This window comes from Protopterus annectens, chromosome 11.part0 (assembly GCF_019279795.1).
Source record: "Protopterus annectens isolate FY-2018-M chromosome 11.part0, PAN1.0, whole genome shotgun sequence".
Classification (NCBI taxonomy): domain Eukaryota; kingdom Metazoa; phylum Chordata; order Ceratodontiformes; family Protopteridae; genus Protopterus; species Protopterus annectens.
The window spans coordinates 849,264,391-849,278,529 of NC_056745.1; the positions used below are offsets into that span (position 1 = coordinate 849,264,391).

The window sequence follows — 14,139 nt, forward strand, 5'->3', positions numbered from 1 at the left end:
ATACCAAAAGGGGCACTGTACTCTATAATGTGACTAATGAGTGATGAGTAGAGGGGAACAATGACCTCTTTTTTTCTGGATAAAAACCTTTTATGATGAGGTGTGCCATGTAAAAGGATTTTCTGACTACTGTGGTGATGTGACTATCAAAGCAGAGACTACCGTCCACCTGTGTCCCAAGCTCTCTTATCACACCTTTGGTGTTAAGTATACCACCGCCTATGTTGTAGTTCATGGGTACAGAGTTTTTACCAAAGGGGATGACAATGTACTTTTTGGCATTGAGCTTGAGGCCATGGCTTTGACACCAGGCATTTGTCTCAGTGAGGCCCTTTTGTAGGAAGTCCACATCGTTAGGAATTTTGATTATGGCTCCTAGTTTGCAGTCGTCGTCAGCCAAAGACCTTCTGTGTTAGCCAGTACCTCAGAGAATAGCTACCAAACAGGAGAGGACCCAGGTCTGAACCCTGTGGTACTCCACTTGTCACTGGTCTGAAGTCGGATTTGGAGTCTGCTACTTTCACAGTTTGGGTTCTGTCAGTGAGCCAGTTGGCAACCCATCTTGTGATGTAGGGATTTATTCCTAGTTTAGTGAGTTTATCTATAACTCCAGAGTGGGGGATGGTGTTGAAAGCCTTGGCAAGATCTAGATAGACTGTGTGAACCACCTTACCCTCATCTACGGCTTTGGTGACTGCTTCAAAGAAGTCTATCAGGTTTAGGAGACATGATCTGCCTTTTACAAACCCGAACTGGGTGGGGTCCAGAGATTGGAGATTACCAATGTCTTTGTTTATAAGTTCCATTATGATACATTCCATGGCCTTGTAGACCAGGCTCATCAGGCTAATGGGGTGGTAGTTCCCGGGGTCTGTGGTGGCTCCCTCCTTGTGGAGTGGGATAACTGTAGCTGTGGATATAAGGAAAATCAGGGACATTGTGTTTGTGTGTGTGTTGAGGGGTTGCAATGTATTGCACTTTGTTTTTTTTTAATTCATTTGATCATGACAGGTGAGGTATATTAGTCAAGAAAGCAACTATAATTGCTGGGTGCTTTTGTGTGTGCATGTCTGTGTGCCTGTGTTTCTGTGTATATGTGTGTGATTCTGTCTGTCTGTGCCTATCCATGTGTGCATGTGTGACATTTTCTGTGTGTGTGTGTGTGTGTGTGTGTGTGTGTGTGTGTGTGTGTGTGTGTGTGTGTGTGTGTGTTTTGACATTTAATACTTAAATTTTAGATGTGAAGTTCTTCCTCCAACAATAATTGCATATACTTTAGCAAATTTGAAACACCAGCCAGAGGAGCTATGTTGCATCAAAAATATTAAAAAAGTACATATACTGCTACTAAGCTAATATGAAACAATGTAACAGCCTGTTATCTAGAATAATGCCTTCCAGGGTAGGTGTTTGAGGAGAAATTACATCTCATCCAGTGGTGTAGAGGCCCTTCACTTGCATCTTCACCACTCCACTCCATCTTATTCATATGTGCTCTCTGTAGCCATACCCTAACCCCCTCCCTTTGTCCACCCCCAAGCTCTAACCTTATATATTATATTACTAAAATCTCTTCCCCTAATAGTACCATTAAAATAAGAGAAAGTGAAACAAAACACATAGAACACTAAATATGCACAGCATTAAATTCATCTCCTTAGTAAACCCTAACTCTAACCCTAACCTGGAAATGCTCATACATACACACTACCCATGATAGCAGAATCTTACACTTTCTCACAAAAAGCACCTCATTAGTCAAGCGTTAATTTTCCCTGCACACCTCTGCATACCTACACTACATAATGCTTGAATTCAACCAAATGACAAATGTTCAGTCATGTATTTGTTTTATTGTGTGGCTTTTGTCACTCATTTGTGTGTTGCTCATTTGTCTTGTCAAAAGAAGAGACAGTCCCAATGGAACTAATGGTGCCGAATAACCAATACATGAAATATCCAAAAACAAATCAGCACCATAGCACAGCTATCACCATAAAACACAGGTTAAACAGGGTAAGCACTTTCACACATAAAATGTGATTCATCAAAGTGCTTAAGAAACAGTTGAAATAAATACCATGTATGGCATCAAATAAACATTCAAAACATCAAATTAATAAATAAAAATGAATAGAATCATTTAAAGAGACACCCTTGCTTTTAATGCTGGCTTAATGGAAACTCTCCCATTTATGCCAGGGAATCTATCAGCTTGCATCCTGATTATCCAAAATAATTCACGCTCTTCAGTATAATTCCTGAAGTCACCACCTAGAGTGTTGCAGTTTACCAACTCAATCACTCCAAAACCAAAAACATGGTCATTGCCATGTTCTGCATAGTGTTTACCTAAAACATTGTGCTCATCATGCCTGTGTATACAATACATGTGCTCCCTCATCCTTTCTAAAAGAGACCTATTGGTCTTGCCTATATAGAAACTGTTACAGGCCCTACACTTAGCCAAATATATAAGGTTCCTAGAACGACAGTCTGCAAAAACACGAAAGCGAAAAAACTTATCTGTGACTGGGTGAACAAATTCTACACAAGGATCAATGTACACACAGAAATTACACTTAGAGCAGCAACGCATAGACAAGGATACAGCTATATCACTCATATGATTTTCAGAATTCTTGTAACAAAGGTGTCTCTTTAAAGACTTTTTATTTTTAAAACAAAACCTAGGTTGTTCACCAGCCACAGAATAAATATCGTCTAAATGCAATATGGACCAATTGTTCTTCATTATCTGTATGATGTGATCCACATCGTTAGTATAGAAAATCGACATCGGTAAAGTATTAGAAGTTGCAGCCATATCACTGGACCCCTTATTCTCAGGAAATTACTTCTGAAAAAAATACAGTCTACACCTACTTCTCCTGTTATTCCTAATGACGCATAGAGCCTTATCTACCTCCCTAGTCCCATAGCCTCTGTCCAAAAGTTAATCTCTGAAATGACCAATGTCTCTTTCATAAAGCGTATCATCGTTATTCAGTCTAGAGGTACGCATGCTCTGGCCTCTAGCTATATTCCTAAAAATATGGCCTGAATGCATGCTCGTCCGTTGTAACAATGTATTTTTCCTACAACTCTTCCTGAACAATGTGGTGGTCAACTTACAACTGGGATTCACCATTACCTTTAGATCTAGAAAGTCTATCTCAATCAGAAATGGCTTACTTGTGAATGACAAAAACGGAACAGTATTATTCAAATGACAAATAAACTGCTCCAAATATTCATGAGTTCCTTTCCAAATGAGAAAAAAAGGTCATCTACAAACCTCCTATAAAATATAACATGAGGTTTGTAGAGAGAGACAAAAACATGTTCCAGCTCCCATTGAGCCATAATGATGTTGATGTAGCTATTGGCACAACCAGTGACCATAGCCACGCCAACCTTCTGTAAAAACAAATGCTCACCGAACATGAAAACATTGTTCTCAAGAACAATTTGCAGGAACATACAAATTAAATCTATGGTGACTAAATCATAGTCACTCTTTCCCATCAAACACTCCTTGACCATGCTACTACCACTGTCATGTGGAATACAGGTAAAGAGCATAGTGACATCCATGCTAACCAAGAAGTAATCACCATTAAAGTTCAAATCATTAGTACTTTCAAACAAATCTGTCAGAAACTGTTTGTTATCCCTTAATACATGTCGTTCAGCGTCAAGTACTGGTCTCAGTCTCTTTTCTATAAAAATAGAAAACGTTTCTGTGACCTAGCCCCTTCCATAGACTCTGGGCCTAAAAGGGGGGTTCAAAAGGCATTTATGTACCTTCGGTAGTCCCTGGAACACTGGTACAATGGGGTATCCAGTAATAAAATATTCATACAACTCTTGTGAAATCAAGCCACTGTTAAAGCAGTCATGCAAACTAGCACTCACTCTATCATGTATTACAGTCTCAAAATCCTGGTCAACCTCAGTGTATACATCCCTATCACTCAAAAGATCTTGTATGCTGGCATTATAGTAATCTAAATCCATGATGACAATGGCACCACCTTTGTCTACAGGTTTAACTATGATTTCATTATCATGCTGTAATTGCGGAAGTGCCTGCCTTTCTTCAACATTCAAATTATAAAAACTCCGTTTGATCTGCCCACTATCATAGGCTCTCATTAAGTCAATTTCACATTTCTTAGAAAAAGTTTCCAAAACCAGATGCAGCAAAGGTAGATATACACTGGGTTTCCTAAAAAACAGACAGCTATTCCCATCGTCAGTGCCATTGAACATTGTTTTAAGCATAACATTTCTAACATACATTTTAATGTCAATAATAGTCTCGCTCGTATTCGAACCTTGTGCAAGAATAAAAGTCAAGCCATGTTCTAACAAAGACAATTGTGCAGAAGTCAATTCTTTTTTAGAAATGTTATAAATTACCGACTTATCGTATCTGTCCACATAGTTTTCAAATCTTGTGGCTTGTTCACCTCCATTAGGCATTGTCGCTTCCTCCCCTGGCTCAGGGAGCATTGTTGGCATGACTTCTCCCTCTGGCGAATAGGTAGAGGCAGAGGGAGTGTCTCAGTAGAGCCAATGATATTTAATAGCTTCAGTCATACATCCGGTTTGGTGGGAGCCACCAAATTTAAAGGGGACTGTGCAGAGGTACTAAGTATAGTACCAGAGTCCAGGCAAGCATTTCCCTCAACATTAGTGCTTGCCTGTCTGTTAACTGAAGGATCCTCAGTCAAATCAAGATTGCTCTCACTCTGTGTACCAACATTGATGGCACTTGAAGGAGAAGGGGTAAGAATAGGTACTGGTCAGTATATTAAAACCACTATCAAAGGATGTTGTTTTACTTTTGGGGTGGTTTACATGACAGTGTACTAAGTATGTTGAAAGTTCTATATTGGTAAGACCAAGGGGCCATGTAGAAAGAGAATTTACCAACACCAGTTGATATTTCAAGGCTAGATGAAAGGAATGCACTTACAAAACATGTTAAAAACCACCCAAAACATTATTTTAAATACATGGCTATGGAAAAAGTTGAAATGGGTCAAAGAGGGGAACATTGATTTATTTTTGCAGTATAAAGAACTAAAGTGGCAAATAAAGTACAATGCTAGTGTACCCACTGGACTCATTGATGTGATTTCTATTAGTTGTGTTTTAAAAATGAAAGCTGAATTTGCTTTTTAATGTATTTTTTGTTTAGATTGGATTGGAGATACTACATATCAACATGTGTGTATGTTCTGCAGTATGTTTAAAAACAATATATGTACTGTGTTTTTAAGACAGGTTGGGTTGAAGCTGATTAATTCATTGAGAACATATGATTTTTATTTTAATATATAAGTAGAGAAAGTAGAGTTTTTTTTCATTATGAAGACGTCATTTATACCTTTGACGAAAGTGCTAAAGTGTGTTTTAATGAAGAGGATCCATCTTCCTGCCACTTGTCTTTTGGTTCGCCTTTCCATTTTTCCTGGTTTGGAGTTTGTTCTTGTTGTTTGTTATAGAACATACGTGGTATCTCCAAGTAAAATGTTTGATAACCACAGCTTTACTGTGTCCAAACTTAATCCCAGCATTAAGCCAATCATTCCAATTTGAGGCCATTTCTACTTATCCCCCCACTCAATGCTTTCCTCAAAGCTGTCCAGTGAACAAACTAGACTTAGAAAAATGTCATCCCTTTACTTCAAGACTGCCTTTATAGGCAATGGTAACACCACCAATTGCTTAAAACAAGAGTTTCTATTTGTTTATCAGTTTTCAGGGACAACGTTCTACATTGCCACCATTGCAGCTCCCTAGAGGCTCCTCCTTGGTAACTTCACTTGACCCAGATGTTAAGAATGTGATTTCCTCCATAAGTATTGCTGTTGTATATCCCCACCATGCAGTTGATCTACATTGGAGGCTTTGGAAACCTGTCTCTTTTCTTTTGTTTGCCTCCTGTGTATCTAACTTTCATGAAGTATGCTCTGGCAAATGTAACAGATACAGTCACACACTGAGTGGTGCATGTTTCATCCTATTCCTTGATATAATATGTATATGTATATGAATGCACGTGCATGAGTGCACATACACACAGACATATAAACAAAATTGTGGGTGAATCTGGGGAATTGAATGTAGTAGAATATGGTACCCTTAAGGTACTGTGCTTTCACATACCTATAAAGGACAACATCTTTGCCAGTCACACATAATCTCCCCAGAAGAATACTGGACAATTTAAATTCATTGAATCTTCATCTCCTGGACTGTTTTTCAAGTATAATGCCTCTACTGTAAGACTGTAGTTGTATGAGCCATGTTTCTCCATTGCTGGTTGTTTCATGTTTCCTTGCATGTTCTGGTATCATGGAATCATTATATATTTTCCTGACTTTTAGTCTATATCCTGCTATTTACCCTTCTTCCACTTTACTGTTTGCAAAGCACTGCAGTAGTTAACTAATAATTATTATCAGTTCTGTACTTTCTTCCTAACATGTCCCATTTTCCAGACTTTATGCTTATGTGTCAATGACCTGTAACGCAATATGCATCCTCATGCAATGTTTCTCCGTTTAACATCTCAGTCACCTTTCTTTGAACCCTACTAGTTGTTTTCTTCTCCTCTATTTTCTGTATTGCATATCTCTTGGTTCTTCTGCTGTACACCTGTACTTTTACTGTTGTGCTAGACTAATTTCTATTTTACTTTATTGCATTCATCATTTTCCTCTGTCCACTGTCTTGTTTATAATGTTTGTCAGTTACTGTCCTAGGCTCTGTACTATGTTTTAATGCATTTATTGGTTTGTGTGCTCCATGTTTTAATTGTCAGCTCTTACTGTATACTTCTCTAGGATTGGCTGTCCACTCATTGTAGTTGATCATAAATATATGTATACAGTGTTTGATAGTGTTAAATGCACCTCTTCCCTTATAACTTGTATGCTTTTTGTTTGTATTTCATGTCTTTGTATGCCACTACTGGCCAAGCTTATGGCTGAAAAGGGTCCTTGGACCAGTTCACTTACCTAGTTGACAGGTATAAAATGTAAAATAAATAGAAAGTGGGGATGAGTACAAATTCTCTTACAAGGGGGGGGGGTGCAGTGGGGCTTATCCCTGGAGTAAACTGTGTTTTTTTGTAAGTTCATCTGCTGTTTGGTGGTTGCATCTTTCAAAGAGTTTGACTTATCCACTATTCTCCAAGAGAGTTTATTCTCAATGTCTCATAGTTCATCCATAATGAAATGAAAACTTGCTGCCATTTATGGATGTTTACTATAAAATATTAATTTCTGCTAAAGAAATGCACAAAATAGTTGGATAGAAGATTATGGTCACTATTTGCAATTAAGGTAATCGAAGCAGAGATAGGATTATTCTAACTTTCGCGTACCAGAGCACACAAAGCCATGCACTTTCACATGTTGACATCGATTGAGACTGTAGGGGAATCAATGTGAGCTGGAGATATTCTCAGAACAGAAATGTAATGATGAATTGTTGTTCACAAACATATGGACTTTCAGTATCCTGTGTTCATGTTGATGCATTTTGCCAGTTTTGTTTCAGTTCCTGTGAAGGTGTATATAATTTTTCTTTTCTTTATTAAAACTTACTAGGAAGTACTGCAAAGATCTGAAACAAGATGACAATGGGACCAAATTCCTTATGGATTTCATTGAGTTTATCGATCGAAAAACACCCACTGATCCCTCATGTAAGTATTAATGACTGCTTAGCAAAGAATAATTATTGCTAGCAGTGGCAAAGAAACACAATATACGTTTAACATCATATTTCTGATATACTTTAAACACTGTGTCATTTATATTCTTTGATCTGTTTTTTTTTTTTAATTGAACTTTATTAATTAGAAGCAGTTACAAATTAGAACATAACTACTACTATTAGTGACAAAATATTACAACAACTTACAATTTCTAATCAACTTCTGGCCAATACACTCATCCAAAAATGCCATAAGTGAGTAACAGTCTTGAAAGTCAGCAAAAACCTTTCCTTTGAATGTGGGCCATGAAGTCCACTTCTACTATATTCTCTGTTTAATTCCAGATTCCACTTTTCCAAGTCCAAAATCAGCAAGCTTATCCACCATCCTAAAAAGGTCAATAATTAAAAGAGGGCCACCAGTCTTCCATTTCTTAGATATACATTTCTTCAACCCTAGTATAAGCAAATTCAGGAGATTTATTCCCAAGGAGCTAATTTTCAGTAATTAAGTAACCTGCAACAAAAGTATCTTAGCTGAAATGTATATACTTGTCGACTATACAGCGTTGCAGAATGAAGGGAGGCCTTAAATAACCACATCTTAGGACACTCCTAGAAAATATGTTTCCAGTCACCCAGGTTGGCCAAGTCAAGTCTCCAGCAAGTAGAGGTAGTGCCTATAATCATTCTAGCCAAGCTTGCTGGAGTTTAAAAGTACTTAAGCTGGTGCAGTCATACAAAAGCACCTGTATTTTTTGAGTGAGGTTGCAGTCCCAGATGTAGCAGTAAGTTTAGCCCATTCTATTTCAGAAATTTATTTGTCTGATTCCTTCCTCCTGTACAAGTCTATGCTCATCTAAAATTATCTGCCTGGGTGACATAAGAAGTAAATATAATGATGCAATTGGCCCAGAGAAGGAGGCTTATTAACTAATAAATTCTATTAACCATGAAATCGATAGAGGTAGTCTTCTTTTTTATTCTTTAGCAATCTGTTGCCCAATAACTTAGCAATGACTACTAAATAAAGTGGGAAGTTGTCCATCTGCGGATAAAGAATGCAGAATTCCCCCCAAAACAACCAGTCACAAACTTGGTGTTTTTTCTTGTTATCACGACCTTATCACTTCTTAAAAAAATGTTAAAACGTGAAGAGTAATATGTAAAGCTGTTGGTGAATTGCCACAGTAAAGCATGTGTAGCTACCATCCCAAACACAGAGAAATATTAGTTGAAAGTTTGCCTGTGGGAGACATTAATTAGGTTTTAGTGCCCTCAGAGTCCTCAATCAAAGCAGAAACCAAACTCCAGTCCACACCACAGATTCCAAGCCCTTCCTGGTGTAAAAGAACTGTCCTTAATCAATGAAACTAATATCTAAGGAGGCGTACAGGGAAGGATGTCAACATTAATACCTCTTGTGAGTTGCACATTGATAATACCTTTTAGGACATATGTCTCCCTTCTGGGTTGGCTGCATAGTCAACCAACTGAAATCTTGATCTGTGTGTGTGTGTGTGTGTGTGTGTGTGTGTGTGTGTATACATATATAATTTTATAATTTTCCTGGCTTGAGTCTGATTAAAATGGAATGTTGCTTGTCAGTCTGAGGAGTGGAATGGCACAACAAAATGTTGGATACCCTTTTGTTAATTAGCACCTTTCTCTTAGTGGAAATATTTTGCACAGGCTGTGCAGCTTCCTTACATTTATGTTACAGAATTCACATGTATATGAAGATGAGCAGACATGTAGTTTACATACCGTACAGTAAAATATGTGGTGATAAGGGGTAGCACTGGGTTCTTATGGGAAGTAATAGGCATATTTTTAAAGGAGAAAAAGTTTTTTAGCTGCTGGGCAGTGTTGAAATACAGTAATGTTTGTGCCAATCTATCTGAGGAGATGAGAAAGAATAATACTAATATGGATGACATGTGATTCTAGCTAAACATAGATGTTACGTCAGCTATGAAGTCCACCATGAGTCTGTTCCAAGAAAAACATTGTTAGCTACCACCCTAGACATTAACTGTTTAATTAATCTTTGCAGTGATGTATACCAGTACAAACCTGCAGTATGAAAGTTTAGTTTACAATCTGTAAAATTAGCCTTGGGCACTACTGCAAGATGTCACCTGCAATTAAAGAAATTATAGATCACCTTGTTTGAATATTATTTCTCCATTTTAAATATTTTATCACAGTAACAGAGGTGCTGAATAATATTTTTAGGAAGTACTAAGATATGTTACTTTATTCACGTATTTAATTTTGTTTAGATGACAAAAAAATATTTGATTATGATTGCTATAGGTCATGTGCTTTCCTTGTGCCAACATAAATCATAATATACTTTCTCACCATTTAAAGTAAGAAATATGGTATTCCTAGTTAATACTTTTGTTATAAAACATAATAATACATTGATTTAATTGGTTATTTATTTATTTAATTTGTGCTTAATAGACATATACAAAAGACGTACTTTAGCACTGCTGCTGTCCACTAACTGCAACCCTAGTACAAGGACATAATGTCTAAGATTCAGTGACCTACATTGTAGGGTTCAGACATTTTTTGGATAATTTTCCTCAATGTGATATAAGTTTCTGAATCAGTGTGTGGCACCACTAACAGCCTGATCAGCAAAGGCTTCATGCAAATGTGGCATTCCAAGGGTGCAACTAATGCTAAATAGTCATGTGGACTTCTCTACTGCTTTTCACTATGTGCCATCTGGGGGTTCTGATGCCATAAATAGATGGTTTCCTTGGTCTAATGTCTTGAGTTCTGTATTGGCTTATTAAGCCGTCAGTCCTTCCTGGATGTTTACAAGAAATTATGGAAGAACCTAGAACTCTCAGGAAACCCTTGTCAATGTCATTTTAAAAGGCTGAGTGGAAAATGTTCTCTGGTCAAGCTATGAGTTATCTTTTTCCTCTTCAAGCTGCCCGAGCCCATTTTTTTACCTGCCATATCATTAGAAATCCTTCTGATTCTGGTCTCAGTTGTGACATACTTAGAGTATGTGTTTTGAGGGGTTCCATTGGTTTGGTTGACAGGGAGATCAACTGGCATCTCTTTAATTGACTGCATTTGGTTGATTATATAGATTGTCGACAAGTGTGCAAGATCAACAGTCCTAGGACAGTGAAACATTCCCTTTCCCAGGAGATACTGCAGTCTTGGTGTTAATATATATAATTAGCAGGGGGTGTGGCAGCACAGCCTCCCACATTGGCGGGGTGCTTTGGGGGCTTCTCCCCTACAAAGAACAATATTTTGAAGATGCATGCACAAAGGTTCTTCCTTGGCGCATGCATACTAGGCTGTTGAAGTTTCAGTTTGACTTAGAATGGTTTACCTTCAGCATGCTGACATACATGTTAATCAACCAACTGAAGGTAATTTCTTTTGAGACATTTAACCTTTCATGAACTGGAAGAAGAAAGAGTACTAGCTCAACATAGACTGGTTACTGTGATCTTTAATGATTTTTTTTAATTTCATATTGCCTGTGAAAATGCCTAATTTGAACTTCAACTTTAAGGGTTATATTTTGTCACATCGTTTATAAAGGTTTATATACCAGATCTAAAAGTCATGTGCTAGAATATGTTACTCATCAGTTACATTACTTCAGTAAATTTTAGAATTGCAGAATTTTATATGTAAACGTCAGAATCTGTAAAGGCAAATGGTTTCAGAGGTATCAAGCCAGATGTCACCTCTTAACTTCTGTTTACAAATATCTCCGAACTATGAAGAAAATATTTCTGAACTCACAATATTTATTAGCATTAGCAATGTTTGTTCCACTAAAACCATGGAGACAGGAGGAGAAAAGAAACATTCCTTCTCCTTGCTACTTCCATAGAGTACACTTTAGTAAACAAAGAATTGCTTTTTAAATAGCTTACCCATTTTTGTTTCTGTTGCAAGTAATGTAATACATTTTTAAACAATGCATTTTTAGGGCAGTTTGTTTGTATCTGTGCGACAGATACTTGGTTGTCATTGCACTCATACTCACAAATAACTGCAAAATAGTTTTCCATGCCAGGAACAGTTCATCTTTTTTGGAGCACTACACTTTAAGACATGCTGCATGAAGCACTCATTCTGACCTTGTGGGGTTCATTTTGAGAATAACGCTTAGGATTCATAGGTTGTATAGGTTCATACTAGTCTAACTGCCCTTGTGGGCCATTTCAAGCCTAGCCACTTACCCCATGTGAGAATCAAACCCTGCACCTTGTGTCTGTAAGGTGAACAACTTAACCACTATGCCAACTCCCCACCCTTCTTCTTATGTGTTTTATCCAATGAACAGAGATACATCTCAGAGTAAGATGTATTAAATATATGAGTATTACCATGATGTTTGTTTCTGAGAGAGTCCTATGTGGTTCAATCTTTACTACAGTCAACCATATGCCTGGCATCTAACCATTCAAATTGCTGTGGGAATTTTGACAACTAACCAAGGCCATTGTTTAATGCCTTTATCATTTAGTATATTTCTTTAAGCTGGAATCCTGTCTGAATAAACATTAAAGAATGAGGGCCATTTGATGGTGCTGTATGTGGGACAAAGCTTTAATGTCCCAAAAAGCATGGAGACATGAGATACTTTCCTTTGAGATTCTTCAAGATTGATGAGCTTCTCCCTCATGGGCAGTCACCACAATTACACCATTGTGACCTGTGAGACTCCCAAACTACATGACTATATTAAGGATGGGAATATGGAGCTTTTGTGTTAACAGCGTGAACCAGTACAACTCCCACAGTATTATATTTATCTGCTGGTCAGTTTCTTAATTCATTCAAAGCTTCACTTGTGAATAAGACCCCAAGATACTTAAATTTCTCCTTATGAGATAGTTGTTTCACTTGTGCCCATAGTGGACAATTCACTCTTTTTTTTCATGAGAGTACCACAACATATGATCTATAGGGGCTAAATTTTGTCCCATCTGTTTCTAGTTCAGCAGCACATCATTGTGGTGCATACTGGAGATTATAGTCATTTGAGTCTTGTAGGACAACATCATCTGTAAGACAAAGATGACAACCTGACATTCACAATACTTTCCAGATATTGGTTGCATTTTGATATCCTGTCCATGAAAACCAAAAACAAGGCAAATGTGGAAGGCCTCTGTGTGACAAAGTTTGCCAACGACTGCAAGTTGGAGGCAATCATTGAATCCCCCAGTGATGTAGATATCCTTAAGGAGGGTTTAGACCATACAAATGATTGGTGCCAGAACCATGGCCTAAAACTAAATGGAAAAAAAGCATTATCATACCCAATGGGAAGTCAAATATCCTTACAAAGTAAAACATCAATAGTGTGCCCATTAGAGTGGACTCAGAGGTGAGAGATCTAGGTACACAGATAGATAGCCTGAACTTTGACTGGTATTTATCCACAGTGGTGAGGAAATCCTTTTATGTGGCACAACTTATAAGTAAAGATATGGCATCCAGAGCCATGGAAATTATATGTCATGCTGGAACCCGGACACTTGTGCAAATTTAACTTTCACCGAAAGTCAAATTTGCGCTCACACATACCCGAAATTGCTGTTTATTGAAGCAGCAATTTTGGGCATATGTGAGTGGTGTGCCGGTCGCACTGCGGTTCGAGTAAGGGAATATTCATTTACTCCACTGTAGTGCGACCTTGGAGTGAGAATATTTAAGTGGGGCGGTGTGGGGGGTGCAGGGCCCCCCCTGCAAAAACATTTAATTAGTGGTTTTGTTTTTTTTTTTCCACAATTTAACGGAAGCGCTTTTTTGATTAAAGCACTTTCGTTAAACTGTGATCGGTATATATGGATTCGGACACTTGCTTTTTTGAGCAAGTGTCCTAGATACGTCATGCTGTACTCATCCCTCATTAGACCAATAATCTAATACAGTGGACCATTTGGCATGTACTTGACTAGGCACTTACAGCAGCTGGAGTGACCCCAGTGGTTCCTCACAAAGAAAATCCAGGGTGTAAACAACATGAACTATGGGTACAGATGGAAAGTGAAGCAAAAAAGTCACGAACATCAATCACAGGTTAAAATGCTGACAATGAGGCACCGACCAGGAATGCAGTAAAACACCATTTAATCCACAGATAACAAAACAGACTGAGCGCTTTCTCCAGGTCTACTGGCTTCTTCAGAGTCAATTTGCTAACATCAACCAGGTTACCTTATATACACCCACTATTCATCAATTAATCAATCAATCAATTAAAATTTGAGTTAATTATAACCTATTAAACTCTTCACTGAAGAGAACCTTGTTGTAGCTGATCAGTAAACTTACAAAAATACAAAAAATATGTATATATATATGTATATATATCTATATACAAAAATATGTAGGTAC

General features: G+C 37.7%; 1 protein-coding gene across 4 annotated transcripts in view; it reads left to right on the top strand.

The window, feature by feature from the left end:
* Window positions 1-14,139, top strand: part of CACNA2D1 (calcium voltage-gated channel auxiliary subunit alpha2delta 1) — a 3,475,830-nt gene that overhangs the window by 3,071,893 nt on the left and 389,798 nt on the right. For all 4 annotated transcript variants that reach the window (XM_044088264.1, XM_044088265.1, XM_044088266.1 and 1 more), the window contains one exon: window positions 7,629-7,726. In XM_044088264.1, coding sequence (XP_043944199.1) covers window positions 7,629-7,726 — 98 coding nt within the window. The remainder of the gene's footprint in view (window positions 1-7,628; window positions 7,727-14,139) is intronic.